The sequence below is a fragment of the Diospyros lotus genome, chromosome 3 (assembly GCF_014633365.1).
Source record: "Diospyros lotus cultivar Yz01 chromosome 3, ASM1463336v1, whole genome shotgun sequence".
Classification (NCBI taxonomy): domain Eukaryota; kingdom Viridiplantae; phylum Streptophyta; class Magnoliopsida; order Ericales; family Ebenaceae; genus Diospyros; species Diospyros lotus.
This window is the reverse complement of record NC_068340.1, coordinates 25,433,991-25,451,075: the sequence shown is the minus strand read 5'-3', so window position 1 is coordinate 25,451,075 and position 17,085 is coordinate 25,433,991. Positions and strand designations below refer to the sequence as shown.

The 17,085-nt window shown below is 39.4% G+C and overlaps 1 protein-coding gene across 2 annotated transcripts; it reads left to right on the top strand.

Annotated features, from left to right (window-relative positions):
* Window positions 1-1,736: 1,736 nt before the first annotated feature.
* Window positions 1,737-3,415, top strand: LOC127798043 (uncharacterized). 2 transcript variants are annotated; one of them, XM_052331326.1, is made up of 2 exons: window positions 1,737-1,862; window positions 2,653-3,415. In XM_052331326.1, exons 1-2 carry the CDS (start codon window positions 1,849-1,851, stop codon window positions 3,413-3,415), a joined length of 777 nt encoding a protein of 258 aa, XP_052187286.1. In that variant the 5' UTR covers window positions 1,737-1,848. The 2 variants fall into 2 exon arrangements, with proteins under 2 accessions (XP_052187286.1, XP_052187287.1); XM_052331327.1 differs by having other exon boundaries at window positions 1,743-1,862; window positions 2,656-3,415.
* The last annotated feature ends 13,670 nt before the right edge of the window (window positions 3,416-17,085 follow it).

Here is a 17,085-nt window from a genome sequence, read left to right as displayed (position 1 = left end):
AAAATTTATGCTTTTTAAATATTCTTCTTATTATTAAAATATGTGCTTCATATATTTGCATTTGCTTTCATATCAACACTGGCAAAATTTTACAGTAACAAATTAATGCAAAAATTTAGACCCAATAATATATGGTTAGATTATTAGTTATCTTTTGTATTATATTTTAAATTTTTTGAATTAAAATTATAATTTATTAATAAGTATTTGTAATTTTAAATTAAATTTATTAAATAAAATATTATAAAATAATTTTTCTCAAAATTTCAAAGTAAACGCGTTTTCTAATTTTTTGTTTTAAGAAACAAATTTTCAGAATGACAAAAAGAACACGTTTTCAAAAATCTCAAAACAGACACTCAAAATACAAAATTCAAAATGAATTTAAAACTCAAATACAAAAAGAACACCACCTAACCTTTTCGTTTATAGTTAGTGGTCCATGCTATCACTATGGTCGATCAGTTTCACTCATAGCCCCGTCTCTACAATGGCCGATTCTTTTTTTTTTTTTTTTTTTCTAAAGGGATATTTTTGTCTTTTTTCAATCATTCATTCTTATCACTAATCAATAATAGATGGGAGGTCAGTTTAGCCTTAATATTTTTTCTCTTTGACCCTTATCCAGTCTTTTAGGAGTAAATCATGTCTATTCGATTAGGTTTTTACTTGTTATGACTAGTAAATTAAGGTTGACTACTTTTTCTTCTTGCTAGCATGTCAAAGGTGAATAATACTGATAACATACTGTGATTATTGTCAAATGCATGAATTGTGACGGCTACATTTTACATTTTTAAAATCACAATGCAATTTTTTTTTTTACATGACGGCAACTCTGTTACAATATATTTATCTATTTATTATTATTTTTTTTGTTACACACTATCACAAGCGTCGCTCTGTTACAATACATTTACCTATTCATTATTTTTTTTTTATTACATACCATCACAAGCGTCCCTGCTGTTTGACCCCACGATGTTAGCAGGAAAGGTACCAATAGTCAATTTCAATCCTTGCGTAAGAGCGAAATGTGACTTGTACTATATACATGTAACATATAAGTAAAAATACATAAAATCTTAGATAAAAAACTTACTTTAAATGGGTGACATTTGGCTTTTATATAGTTTACTTTTCATTTTAAAAAAATTACATGTTGTACTCTTGAAGTTTAAGATAATTAGATAAATTACTCATAACATTTGAAAAAAATACGAGTATCCATAAGATATAATATTTAATGTTGTATTCTAATTTTTTCTATTAGTTAATTATAATTAAATATTCATAAATGATTCAAATGCCTTTATAGTTAAAAATTTATCTTTATCTCTTGTGACTTAAACGTCATTTTAGTCATTAGTCATGGCATAAAACTATTTTCAAGCATGTGTTTCTTTTTCTTATTATTCTATTTTCTTGCGACCCAACTCCATTAACTATTTTGCTCTCGTCTAATATAAGATAACTCTTCTTCTAATTCTTTTTATATTTTTTGTTTTTAACGATTAAATTGTGTTAGGGTTCTATCAATCATTTTCGATTATTGTAACCATTTAATTAATCTATGTTCAATTAAATTGTTATTTTTATTTAAACATTTTAAATAAAAATAAGATCTAATGCAAAATTTATTTTTAATTTAGAGGTATAATATTTGTTTACAAAAATGATTATCCATTTTGCGGAGCAGAGAAGAAACCCCTTTGTGTTTGTGTGTATTATTAATTTATTATTATATAAAAACAAGACAAAGCTCCGGACGCCCTTTTCTTTCTTCTTCTCACGCCAGTTCACAAGTTAGGGAAATCCCGTTTGGCGCTCGAGAAAGTGAAAGAGAGAATGTTCTACAGAGGGTAAGCTGCATCTCGCGCTTGCGAATTTTCTCCCAAACTCTTCATTCTAATTTGTTTCTGGGTATCTGCGGCCTTCGCAACACTGTTTGTGCGAGCATGCGTGTTTTCCATCATTCATTCTCAACAACTATAATCCATACGGAAATTTGAGATACCCAGAAGCCGAGAGTTATTTTTTCTGTATTTTTCTTTCGGTTCTTGTGCTTTAGCTCTGCCTGATTTGAAGTTCGTAAGGAATGAGAAACTTATGAGCGTCTAGGCATAGGTTGAGGCTCCTGTGTGTGCGTGGGTCTCTCTTTTAGGGTGAAATGTAAAACTGTGGTCGATTGAGATATCTGTTGGCGTAGGCCATGTTTTGATTTCCTTCTGTTATTTGACTTCTGTGTTCTATACAGTATCGATTTCAGATGTCTGAGGAAGAAGGCAAAATCGAAAATTTTACATAATGTCTGGCTACTTTTAGCTGACCACTTTTTCTTTCAATGGATTTGAGGGGTTTGTAATTCATGGGTTTAATGCGAGTTGCAAATGAATTGAATCATTCAAACTCCTAAAAGAACAGCAGTTTGAATTTAATTAGGACCTCAGGATAGAGTCCACTTAACTCTGTAGTGATAAATGTTCTTTATATTTTGAAACTGTGACCAGGTAGATGGAAATAAAATATTTGAGTCTGATATGGGGCTATAACTTATTTTCGTTCAATTATTTAGTTACATATGTAGATAGTTGGAGGCAGTACTGACAGATGTGTGACGTGTGTTTCTTTTCTGGGTCTATGGGTATGAAGTAGCTATGGGGATGTTGGAGATGGGCGTGAAATCTTTCCAAAACGGCAGCGGTTGATTGATCAGAGTCCTTCATTCTATGGGACTTCTTCGGGTTCGAGTTTTATGTACAATCCTCCTGGTTATTCTTATATTGGCCAGCCACCTCCATTCCCAGTAGTTCGGCTTCGTGGCCTTCCATTTGATTGCACGGAAGCTGATATTGCAGATTTCTTCCGTGGCCTTGACATTGTCGATGTTCTTTTCGTCCGCAAGAATTCCAAATTTACTGGGGAAGCTTTCTGTGTCTTGGCGTATCCTCTTCAAATTGACTTTGCTCTGCAGAGGAACAGGCAGAATATTGGCAGAAGGTATGTTGAAGTGTTCAGAAGCACAAGGCAGGAATATTATAAGGCCATAACAAATGAAGTATCAGATTTGCGTGGTGGTTCCCCTCACCGAAGTGTGTCTAGAGCAAAATCATTTGATGATGGAAAGGATTCTGCTGAACACACAGGGGTACTGAGATTGAGGGGATTGCCATTCTCAGCTGGAAAGGACGACATCGTAGACTTCTTTAAGGATTTTGAGCTTTCAGTAGACTTGGTTCACATTACATCTAATTCTGAAGGAAGACGAACTGGAGAAGCTTTTGTGGAATTTGCAAGTGCGGAAGATTCAAAAGCTGCAATGGCAAAAGATAGGATGACACTTGGGAATCGCTATATAGAGCTTTTCCCTTCATCACATGAGGAGTTGGAGGCAGCAGTTTCAAGGGGCCGGTGACTATTTTTTATTGACTTTGTCTTTTCTTTGTTCTCTACTAGTTATTATCTTTACTGTGATGTGGTTAACTATTCTATATATATATTTTTTGTTTTAGTAGGACTTAAAAGTAATGGGCATTTCATTTCCTTTTTTGCATAATAGAATGTTTTTATGATTTAGAAAAATTGCTAAGAAGCTGACCTTACATTTGTGACTATGTTCAAGCTTTGACAATGGTGTGATTTTTTATGTGATTGTATGCATGTGGCTACGTGTGCATCTTGACTGCTGCCTTTTGTACCTTGACATATGATTGGAACACATTGGCAATGATGAAAAAGAGAAAAAAAAAAAAAAAAGAAGCAGAAAGTTTATATTGTCTAAGCTACATGGTAGTGCATGCTTCTTTTTGATCGATATTTTTCTAAGTGATAATTACAGAAACATACTGATATTTGTAACGCGCAGAAATCTATTTAAAGTCTAAATCTTGATGGAGGAAAATTTCAAAAATAGTTGATACACTTCCCAAGGTTAGATAAAAGTGTTGGTAAAGTGGCAAGTTAAAAAAAAAAAAGATCAAAATAATTTGAGGGGTTTTAGGTATTTAAACTATATCTCATAGCTCACTTTTTGATACCCAAAACCCTTTAAATACTTTTTTTTTTTCAAACTTGTAACTTCACCAACACTTTTATCTACTCTTAGGAATTGTATTGATTATCTTTGCAAAATTTTACTCCATGAAGATTTAGACCTTAGGTATGTTTCTGTTAGGTTAAAGATGGTTTAGATATGTTTTTGTAAGGTTAACGAGAAGTTTAATAGAAAGTGCATATTAGGACAAATCTCTGGAATAGTTATGTAATTATTCCTTTTTCTATCTATCTAGTTATGGGTAGGTCAGGCAGTTGAGTTGTCACGCTATGAACTTGACCCTAGGAAGAATTTTCAATGTCTTAATTTCTTGTTTCTTTTACTACTATAATTTTCTTACTATTATTTTTACTTACTATCGTAATTCCAATTCTGTTAGAGATTGTTAGCCTAGGGAATCCACGTGCACGTGGATATAGCTGGCAGTAGACGGTTACAATTGCCTCGCTGTAAGAATATGTCTTGGGAGGTTGTATAGATCGTCTCCTAATGATTTCCTTGGGGATCAATGAAGAATATCTGAATATTTTATCCTCTCCCTCTCGTTCTTACTTTTTCTCTCTCTCTCTCTCCCTCCTTTCCTTCCTCGGTTTAATACTATGTTCCTTTGGAAACATCTTTCCATTCATATTGAATAGGAAGAGAGACAATTGTTAGGCTTAGGCCGTGACAAATTGGTATCAGAGTAGCGATCTTCGGCGGAAATTGTTGGACTAATGGCGGAGGGTACCTGTTGTTAGATTACAAGTCTGACAAGAGTCTCGAGGGATTTGAGAACAAGAATGGAAGATATTTGGGAGGGATTTGAGAACGAGAATGGAAGATATTTGGGAGGGAGAGGGAGAGGGAGATTAGAATGGAGAGAGAATTGGAGGGAAACTAATTTCCGATTTCATTCAACGTATGCAGCTTGGCGCGGATCAACATTGTTTATACCGATTTGAGCTGAGTTCAGGCGCCAAAAATGGTTGCCTCAACTTGCCCACTTGCACTTATAGTCTTCTAACAACATGCTTGAACATTTCTCCAGCTATGCCAAACAAAGACTAAGTATTATAAGCTATCATATAAGCAAAGTAGCCTAATTACAACGACTACTTAACTAGCTACCGTAACAATCCCCGCCCCTTAAAGCGTTTCTTGTCTGCAAGAAATGTGTAGCAAGCTTGCTGCATTAGGAAATTGGTGGAGAAGTTCTGGCAAGTATTCCTAGGTGTTATTATCTGAGTGAAGAGAGGACCACTGGACCAACACTTGAATAAGAGGGGCTCCATTTTGGTGGATCACTCTTCTGTCAATAATAGTTGTTGGTACTTCTGCCACCATAGGAGGCAATGTAGGAGTAGATCTCTGTGTTCCCACAGCCCTCTTTAGGAGGGACACGTGGTATACGGGGTGTATCTTGGCATCTTCAAGTAGTTGTAGTCGGTGGGCTACGACACCTATTTTCTCCAGGATTAGGAATGGTCCATAATACTTAGGATTTAGTTTGGATATGGATTGTTTGGTCAGTGTCTTGAGGTGCTGCTGGCTGAGCTTCAAATACACTTCTTTACCCACCAAAAAATTCTGTTCACTCCTTTTTCGGTCTACCAATTGCTTCATCCTGTTATTGGCCTTGGCCAATTCTGCTTTAACCATTCTCATCACCTCTTGCCTTTGTTGTAAGTAAGCCTCCAATGTTGCCACTGTAGCGTGTCCTCCCAAAGCTGGCAATAAGTGTGGTTTGTAGCCATATAGAGCTTTGAAGGGTGTCATTTTGATAAAGCTATGGTAGCTCGAGTTGTACCATTGTGCTACTGCTAGCCACTTGTACCATCCTCTAGGTTGTAAGAAGCTCAAACACCTTAGGTATCTGTTATGATTAGGAGCTCTTTTGACAACTCAAACAATGTTTCCAAATGCCAAATCTCTCAACTCCTCACCTGAAATCAATCCAAAAAATAACAGAATATAAATGAAATCAAATCAGTATAGAAATGAGAAACAAGAAAACTTAAACGCAAACCACAAGACACCGATTTTATCTTGGTTCGGATTGCAAGAATTGCAACCCTACATCTAGCAGTCAAAACACCCCCTTGAGCAGCTTTCTTACTTCGTATGAACGATAAGTACACAGCCCAATTCCCTTCCTTCTATTCCCAAGTACATCAATCATTCGCTCCCTCAAGATTACAAAGCTATCTCTCTCGATCACTAGCCTTTCTCTCTCGAAACAAACAATACTCGTTACAATAGAAATGAGAACTCTCTAGCTTGTGTCTCTCTTGGCTACCCCTTGCCCTATATTTATAGTAAGGGGCGGAAATCCCAATATAACCGAATGGGATAAGATAATTACAGTTTAACCCCCCAAACATACACTAATAACATTTAGGTATTATTTCTAATTGCTTATCTATACTCTAGCTGACAAAGCCACTACTGCTACCTTCATTGATCTTTTAGTATAATTTGAGACAACATTTTAACAATATCCTTCCAAGCACTGATGAATTTGCTCCGTTTTCCCATCCATTTTCGGGTGATAGGCAGTAGACATTAGGAGCTTGGTGCCTAACATTCTCACGAGTTCCTTCCAAAAGAGACTGGTGAGTACCTTGTCTCTGTCCGATACAATGGACTATGGAATTCCATGCAACTTTACTACATTCTCCAAGTAGGCCATAGCCACTTCTTGTATTGTAAATGGGTGGGGCAACCCTATGAAGTGGCTGAATATAGTGAATCGGTCTACTACCACCAAAATGCAATTCTTCCCTTTGGATTTTGGAGGCCCTTTATGAAATCCATTGTTACGTTGGCCTATGCACAGTCTGGAATTTCCAGGGTTGTAGGAGCCCGGGGTGAGCTACCGTCTCATGTTTGCACCTTCTACATACATCACATTTCAAAATATAATCCCATATATATTTCCTTAATTTGGTCTAAAAGAATACTTGTTTAACCTTGTGATGAGTATTTTGGATGTTCGAATGCCCCCCTATTGGTGATCCATGCAATGCATGCACTATTCTATCCTTCAGCTCGTCACAGTCTCCAATAACCATCCGACCCTTGTACCTTATCACTCTGTTGGCTAAAGTGTAACCTAGTCTGCTGTTTGCCTTAACACTCAGTTGCTCTAGTAGTTCCTTGGTCCATTCCCCTTTTTGGTAGCTGTCAGTGACCTCTTGGAGCCAACCGGGTACCACAGTAGAAATAGCCATAGTAATTCCTTCTTCATGGCAGCAAGATAGAGCGTCTACTGCCATGTTTTCCTTACCCTTCCTGAAACAAATCACATAGTCCAACTCCATGAGTTTGGCCATACCCTTCTTTTGTAATTGAGTGTTTAGTTTTTGCTGCAGCAAGAATTTCAAACTTTCGCGATCTATCTTGATCACAAATCTTGCCCCTTCTAAGTAATGATGCCACTTCTCTATCGCCATTAGCACTGCCATAAGCTCATTTTCATAAATGTTAAGGCCTTGGTGTCTAGGTGCTAGGGCTTGACTGAGAAATGTCAAGGGCCTACCTTCTTGTGATAGTATTGCACCTATTCCCGCATTGCTGGCATCTGTCTCTAGGGTAAATGGCTTACTAAAGTCTAGTAAGCCAAGTGTGGGAACATTACTAAGTGCTCTTTTCAATTGCTCAAAAGCCTCTTCTGCTTTGGGGTTCTATTTAAAACCTTATTTCTTCAACAGCTCAGTTAAAGGCTTGCTTATTGTTCCATAATTCTTCACAAATTTCCGGTAGTAACCGGTAAGCCCTAGGAATCCCCTTAAAGCTCTAAGGTTTGTAGGTTTAGGCCATGGTACAATTGCCTCTATCTTCTTTGGATTCGTTCTCACTCCAGCCCTTGATATGATGTGATTGAGGTACTCCACCTATGTTTGTGCAAATGCACACTTTGATCGCTTGATGCATAACTGATTGAATTGTAGGATCTCAAATGTAGCCCTAAGGTGGGTTAGGTGTTTGAGGGGCTATAGATTAGGATATCGTCAAAGAAGACCAACATAAACTTTCTGAGGTAAGGCTAAAAAATTTGGTTCATAAGGGCTTGGAATGTGGTAGGGGCATTGGTGAGGCCAAAAGGCATCACTATGAATTCAAAATGCCCGTGGTGCGTTTTGAATGTTGTCTTTGGAATGTCACTGGGGTCTATCCTAATTTGATGATACCCTGAACGAAGGTCCAACTTGGTAAATATAGTTGTATGTTTGAGTTCATCTAGTAAATCTTCAATGATTGGGATGGGAAACTTGTCCTTAACGGTGATGGCATTGAGTTGCCTGTAATCAACATAGAAACACCAAGTGCCATTCTTCATTTTAACCAATAGGACATGGGAAGCAAAGGGGCTGTGGCTGGGGTATATAATAGATTGGGTTAGTATTTCTCTGACCATCTTTTCGATTTCATATTTGAGTTTAGGTGGGTACTGGTATGACCTAATGTTTATTGGTCCAACATTGGGCAATAGGGGTATAGTATGGTTTAGTGGTCTTTTGGCGGGTAATGTCTTAGGCTATACAAAGAGATCATTGTATTCAATTAGTAAAGAATCAAGGAGGGTCAATTCATGTACCTGCCAGGTGGGATTGGAGTCTCTTCTTCCTGATTCTTCTTGTTGTTATTCAATGGCTTGGATTGGGAATAATTGAGCCACTTGTGCTGCTTTCTTCCTAAATAATTGCTGTAGCTTCTTTCCCTTCATCAATTTGCAAGTTCCCACCTCCATGTTTCCTTGTAGCATCACCCTTCTTCCCTCTTTCTCGAGTGTTACTTCCATATTGTTGAAATCAAAACTGATATGACTTACCTCCCGCATCCAATCCACCCCCAGGATGATATGGCATCCCCCCAATTTGAGCAGCCTTAGATCAACTTGGAATTCCTCCCTTTGCATCTCCCAGCAAAACCCTAGGCAAGTTGATTTACTGATTACTTTGTCCCCATTGGCTACTGTCACGGATAGGGGTTGGGTACTAGTCGTTGGGCACCTCATTTTCTTGGCAGTCATCTCATCAATGAAACTATGGGTGCTCCAACTATCTATCAAGACCATAAGAAAATTGTCCTGTATCTTCCCTTCAACCTTAATAATCTTGCTATTTGTTACCCCTTTAATGGCATGCAAGGGTATAGCTCCACTGCCTTCCTCTTCCTCTTCTTCTGTCACATCCATTTCTTCCTCTTCATCTCTTCCCTCTAGCAACAGTAGTTGCTTCCTACATTGGTGACCTGGTGTGTATTTCTCCCCACCCTTGAAACATAATCCAGCTAACCTCCTTTGTTCCATCAACTTGTCCCTATTCTACATATTTTGAGAAGCTGGGGTAATGTTAGATACTTGTTGCTGGCACCAAATCTTACCAGTTCCTTCCCCATAGGTCAGTTCCTATATTGCATAGCTTCGGCCTGTACTCCTCTGTTCTGTCCCCTCTGCTTCTTCAATAATGCTTCAAATGTTATCTCTTGCAAGGTGGCCTCTTATGCTGCCTCTTGCACCGTTTTAGGTTGGAGGACTTGTATTGTTGACCTTAACTCATCATTTAATCCTCCTATGAAGCTAGATACAAAGTACTCCTCGTTCAAGAATGGACTCCTGTTTAGCATCATGAATTTGAGCTCCTCGAACTTTGCCTAATATTCCAACATCGTCCCTTTTTGTCTTAGGCGGTTGAATTCTTGCACCACATTCCATCTTCCTTGCTCCCTAAACCTTTCGCACAACCCTTTTGCAAAGTCGTCCCAACTATAGCTCTCACTCACCCTGGACTATCCTTGGAACCATATGTCCCCTGCATCATGGAGGTACGCCACCGCTAAGGCCACCATCTGGTTTTCTGTTACATGATGGATCTCAAACAATTTCTCTCATTGCCTTAACCACCATTGTGGTTTCACACTTTTGAACACCGGTAATTCCAGCTTAGGTACTGGAAATCCAGTTTGATGCGAGCAAATTAGCACCTCATGCCTCCTCTCCAATGCTAACTCTTCCACCGTAGTCGATTCTCCCTCCGACACTGACAATTCCACATTACGGTTATTGCCACCAATTCCTAGTAGAATTGGTTTCGACTGTTCCCTGGGTGGGAAATCAAGGGAGATCCTCACTTGCGGTTAACTCACAAACATCCTCATGAACTATTGCAGTTGATCGCACAATAGGTTCCCTTGATCCCTTACTTCTTGCATTTCCTCCCTGATTCGTATACGCATATCTCCCTTAAGCCTATCGGCCAATGCGTCCAACTTCCTATCCACCGTCAATCCAACCCTCTCTTCCATCATATCCATTTTGCCTTGCATCTCGGCCACTGACGCCGAAACTTGCTATAGTTGTGCCTCCATCTGTCGCATCCTGGTATTGTCAGCCCTTGCTCGATTAGTTAGCAAATTCCGGACATGATCTTGCTCTGATACCAATTTATGAGATTACAAGTCTGACAAAAAAGTCTTGAGGGATTTGAGAATGAGAATGGAAGATATTTGGGAGGGAGAGGGAGATCAAAATGGAGAGAGATTTGGAGGGAAACTAATTTCTGATTCATTCAACGCATGCAGCTTGGCGCAGATCAGCATTGTTTATACTGATCTGAGCTGAGTTCAAGCGCCAAAAACGGTTGCCTCAACTTGCCCACTTGCTCTTATAGTCTTCTAACAACATGTTGGAACATTCCTCCAGCTATGCCAAACAAGGACTAAGTTTTATAAGCTATCACATAAGCAAGGTAGCCTAATTACAACGACTACTTAGCTAGCTATTGTAACACTTGCATGAAGAGTTTTGAGTTGCATGAAGAGTTTTGAGTCACAGCTGTAACAAGTTAGCTCGACTATGGTCGATTTTCAAAATCAGGTAGACCAGCTGGAGTTAGGAGCCACTCAGAATCATGAAGCGATCATGGCAATGAATCACAAGGTGGAGAGTTCCATGGAAGGATTGGAACGAAGACTAGATTGGTCGATTGCGAGAAGAATTGGGAGCTCAAATGCAACAGTTCATGGTGATGTTCACTCGCCAGAACACAGTGAGAGTATCCCCTGACTTCCCACCTAGAGTGAGAATTGAGCCCATTCTAAGGGAAAATAGAATGAATCGAGGTCATGGCACCTCTGAGATTGAGGTGGATCCTGAGGAAGAGCTAGAAGGATTGATGGAAGGAGGGCGGGATGGCCCTATTAATCACTAACACCCGGGTTTCCCATGCCTTAACTGGAGACTTCAACATTTAAAGGAGTTAATCTCAGGTGGTGGCTAAGAAAGTGCGAAAGGATGTTTGAGTGGTTTAATATACCCGAGAGACAGAGGGTGTCCTTGGCTACAACCTACTTCAAAGAAGTGGTTGATGCCTGGTATTAAGGGTGCATAAGCGTGAGGAGGAATTACAATTGGGAAGAATTTTTGGAGAAATTGTGTGAAAGATTTGGAGAAATGAGCATGGTGTACATCATAGAGGAGTTTAAAAAACTTAATGAGAGATGTAGGATCTTATCAAAAACGATTTGAGGAGTTGAGATCTCTCATGATTCACCACAACCCCCACTTATCGGAGGCCTATTTTGTGTCAAGTTACATGAGTGGCCTTAATGAGGAGCTGGGATCGATTGTAAAAATGCTGCGGCCTCAAACCGTAGAACAAGCTTCGGAGAGTGCTCGCCTACAAGAAATGGTGGTGGAAGCTCTAATGAAGAAGCAGAGGCAACAATAGAAAGGGGTGGTCTTAGGGGCATCCCATTTGGGAGGAAGACATCTTAACAGAGAGATGGTAAAGGGGAATGTTGGGATGAAGAATGGGGCTGGATCAAGTTCCTCATCCTATGGAGGAAAATTGGGAGAAGAGAACAGAGGAGATTTGCAGGCCAATGTTTTAGATGTGGGGATAAATATTATCCTGGACATCAATGCAAGAGGCAGATCTTGTTGCTAGAAGGTGAAGATGAGGAATCATAGGAGGAAGAAGAGAATAGTGATGGTGAAGGGTGCGATGATGGGGATAATGGGGAGATTTCTATCCATGCACTGAAGGGAGTACCTAACAATAAAATCATTAAGGTAGAAGGGAAGGTTAAGGACAGTAGCCTCATGATTCTGATAGACAGTGGGAGTATTCATAGCTTTCTCGATGAAAGCACAACTAAGAGGTTGAAGTGTAACTCTCAGGAACTCAACCACTGAGCGTAATAGTAGCTAATGGGAGTCGGGTAGTGAGCAAGTCTGCTTGCAATGGGTTTTGTTGGGAAATGCAGGGTGAGCTAGCCCCATCAGTTTTGATTTCAACAGGATGGAGGTCTCGTTTGCAAAAGAAGGGAGGGAGTTGACCTTAACCGAGGGGGAGAGAAGCAGGGGCCTGCAAAATGATAATGGGCAAGAGGTTGAAAAAGGGGTTCAAAAGCAGGTGGGATCATCTGACCTAGCTATTCTCCATTGTGGCAATGGAAGAAGGCCTGGACAGTAAGGAGGAACTAGGAGAAATTTACTTCAATGTCAGCACTCCTATGAGCATCCTTGACCAGGTACATGATGTACATGATTCAGTTCTCCTTGATAAATTGTTGATTGAATTTGAGGATCTATTCATGGACCCTAAAACCCTTCCCCCTATCTGAGAATTTGACCATGCCATTAACCTCAAACCTAATTCAGAACCCATTAATATCCGGTCCTACCGTTATCCACTAGCTCAGAAGTCTGTAATAGAAAAAATGGTTAGAGAAATGATGTAACAGTCCTTCATTAAACCTAGCCACAACCCTTTTGCTTCCCTTGTCCTACTAGCCAAGAAAAAGGATGGATCATGGCAATTTTGTGTGGATTATTGCCAACTTAACACCATGACCATCAAGGACAAGTTCCCTATACCATTGGTGGAGGACCTTTTAGATGAACTTCATCAAGCCAAATTCTTTTCTAAATTAGACCTACGCTTGGGCTATCATCAAATAAGGATGAAATCTGAGGACATACATAAAACAATCTTTAGAACACACCACGACTATTTTGAGTTTTTGGTGATGCCATTTGGGGTCATCAATGCCCCAACCACCTTTCAATCCCTTATGAACCAAATATTTGAGCCTTACCTAAGAAAGTTTATACTAGTGTTCTTTGAAGATATCCTCATTTATAGTCCCTCATTTAATGAACATTTGACCCACCTAAGAACTATCTTTGAAATCCTCAAGTCCAATAAGCTCTTTATCAAAAGAACTAAGTGTGCCTTTGGTAAAAAACATGTGGAATACTTTGGACATTTGATATCAAAGGAAGGGGTTAGTACTGACCTTAAGAAAGTGGAAGCAATGGTGGCTTGGCCAAAACCAAAAACAGTAAAGGCTTTGAGGGGGTTCCTTGGATTAACCGGTTGCTACTGCCGGTTTGTTAAGGATTATGGAATTATTAGTAAGCCGTTGACTGAGTTTTTGAAGGAAGAGGGGTTTAATTGGGGGCTGAAGGCAGAAGCAGCTTTTGAAAAGCTGAAAGAAGCTGTAAGTAGGGTACCTGTTCTGGGGCTACTAGATTTCAACAAGCCTTTTGTATTAGAAACTGATGCTTGTGCAACGGGAGTTGGAGCGGTTTTGATGCAGGAGGGTAGGCCATTGGCTTTCCTCAGCCAAGCCTTAGGTCCTAGACATACGGGGCTTAACATTTATGAAAAAGGAATTCTTGGTTGTGTTAATAGCTGTGGAAAAATGGAGACATTATTTGGAGGGGGTAGATTTATCATCAAGACAGACCATGAGAGTTTAAAATTTTTGTTGTAACAGAAATTGCACACCCAACTTCAAAAGAAAGGGATGTCCAAGTTGATGGGATTAGATTACAATATTCAATACAAAAAAGGGAAAGAGAATGTGGTTGCGGATGCCATCTCAAAGTGCCATGAGGAAGGAAGCTTAGTCGCCATTACAACCTTAGTTCTTGAGTGGTGCCAAGAGATTATAGCGAGCTATGAAAGGGGTGAGAAGGTGAAGGCCTTGTTGGAAAGGGTGGTTGTCAGCAGGGAAGAGAGGGATGAATATTCCTTGGTTGGGGGTATGTTGAGATACTAAGGAAGGCTGGTGGTGGGGAACAATGGTGAACTCAAGAGGAGGATAATACAGTCCCTACATGAGTCTACTATAGGGGGACATTCAAGGGTGCATAATACCTACCTTGTAGTGAAGCAGTTGTTCTTTTGGCCCAGACTCAAAACAGAAGTGAAGGAGTTTGTAACAGCTTGTGACATTTGCAAGTGGTGCAAGAGTGAAACTGTGGCTTATTCGCCGGGCCTTTTGCAACCATTACCCATTCCAGACCAAGCATGGGAAAACTTATCTATGGATTTTATTGAGGGGCTACCAAGGTCGGAAGGTAAGGACAACATTTTGGTGGTAGTCGATAGGCTGACTAAATTTGCTCATTTTATGGGGCTCACTGACCCCTTTACAACCTAAGATGTGGCTAGAATGTTTTTGGATCAAGTGGTGAAAATACATGGGGTTCCTAAGACCATAATATCAGACCGTGATAAGATTTTTACCAGCCTCTTGTGGCGAGAGCTTATGAAAGCATTGAGAACAAAGTTAAACAGGTCCAAATCCTATTATCCCCAAACTGATGGCCAGACAAAAAAGAGTTAATCAAAACTTAGAAACGTACTTGAGGTGTGCGAGTTTCCTACATTCTAAAAGTTGGCACAGGTGGTTATCTTTGGCCCAGTGGTGGTACAATTCCAACCACAACACATCCCTTAAAATGTCCCCATTTGAGGCCCTATTTGGATACAAACCGCCTATCCTACCAACAGTGGGAAATTACTCAACAATGGCCATCGTGGAGGATTATATGCAGCAGAGAAAGAGGGTTTTACAATAGCTAAAAAGGGAGTTAGCTTCAGCCCAGAATAGGATGAAGTAATTTTCAGACCGCAGGAGGAGTGAGAGGGAATTTGCTGTGGGAGAAGAGGTGTATTTGCGGCTAAGGTACACCCTTGTTTGGCGTCTATATCTCAAGGACAGGTGTCCAAGCTTAGTCCTAAGTATTATGGACCCTTTCCCATAATTGCTAAGATTGGGTGGGTGGCCTATCGATTGCAGCTTCCAAAAGACTCTCACATCCACTCGGTGTTCCACGTTTCACCCTTGAAGAAGTCTGTAGGAACACAGGGGTTGAGCCCTTCCTTACCTATACTACCTAAAGAGGTCAGTAGGGCCGTAGAAGCGGAGGCTATAATGGACAGAAGGGTCATATACAAGCAGGGGGCACCCCTTATCTAGGTTCTGGTCAAGTGGCAAGATGGTACAATTGAGGACAGCACTGGGGAATATCTTCTTGATTTACTCAAGCAGTTTCCTAGATCGGCCAATCCTCTCAACATTTCTTGAGAACAAGAAATTTTTAACAAGGGGGGAAATGAATGTCACGCTATGAACTTGACCCTAGGAAGAATTTTCAATTTCTTAATTTCTTGTTTCTTTTAGTGATGTAATTTCCTTACTATTATTTTTACTTACTACTGCAATTCCAATTCTGTTAGAGATTGTTAGCCTAGGGAATCCATGTGCATGTGGATATAGTTGGAAGTAGACGGTTACGACTACCTCGTTGTAGGAATCTGCCTTGGCAGGCTGTATAAGTCATCTCCTAACGATTTCCTTGGGGATCAATGAAGAGTATCTGAATATTTTATCCTCTCCCTCTCGTTCTTAGTTTCTCTCTCAATTCTCTCTCTCTCTCTTTCTCTCCTTTCCTTCCTCGGTTCAATACTCTGTTTTGGAAACATCTCCCCATTCATATTGAATAGGAAGAGAGACAATTGTCAGGCTTAGGCTGTGACATGAGTTTGGGAGTTTGTGGAGACATTGTTCTTAGTTTCTAGGAAGTGGATCTTTGCCCATGACAGAATGCTCTCAACATGTTGGTTTTGCAGTTGGGTTGCGTGAATGAAGTTACTATGGATCCCATAAGTCAAAAAGTTTAAATAAAAAGGTATTATAAAGTCACTATATATATAATTAAGTTAAACCCTAAACCCTAAACTTTGCCACATGATTGGGGAATAAGTTTTAAAGCTCTCGCATGTTAATAGTGGGACCTACTACTGGATTTCTGTATATTCTCAATTCAAGATCCATGTTTAAGTTTGGATCACTGAAGATGTTTAATATTGAAATTCTGAGGGCTGTAAGCCACTCCAATTGCAGTCTTTTATCCAACATTACCACTCTTGATATTTTTTTTTTTTGAAAACTGCAATTGTATTTGTCTTGCACATCTAATCTCATCACCATTCACCACCCCTACTCCCATCACCAAATGATCCAACAGATTTTCTTGCAAAAGATATTCACTGTTGCAAACTTCTGTTTCTGTTGCATCATCTTCAATCATGTGTCTTTGTCATGTGATCATTTTTAACATGCTGTTGCTGTTACTACCTGTATCATACTCACCATATGCATATCAAGTTTATTGAATAACAGCTCCAACATAACCTCTTGTTGCTTTGGCAACCATTATTGATGTCCTGCTATAACAAGTTTCTTACTTCTCTTGTGCTCATTCATTGCAACTATCTATAAAGTTTTTGTGAAGCTTAGGAAATAAACCTAGCTTTTAATATGTATAAAATCACTTAATTAAATCCATAGACTATACATCTATATATATATATACAAATACAATGGGCCATGGGCTCTATCATAGGATTAACCTTAGACTATAACCATATAACTCAACACTCCCCCTCAAGCTGGAGCATATATATCATATGCGCCAAGCTTGCTACAAATATACTCAATTCGAGGACCCCTGAGAGACTTAATGAAGACATCTGCTAACTGGTCATTGGAATTGATGAAATTTGTGGTAATACAGCCAGATAAAATCTTCTCTCGGATGAAGTGACAATCTATCTCGATATGTTTGGTCCTCTCATGAAAGACTAGATTGGAAGCAATATGTAATGCAGCTTGATTGTCGCAAATTAATCTCATCTGTGATATCTCCCCAAACTTGAGCTCCTGAAACAATTGTTTTAACCAGATAA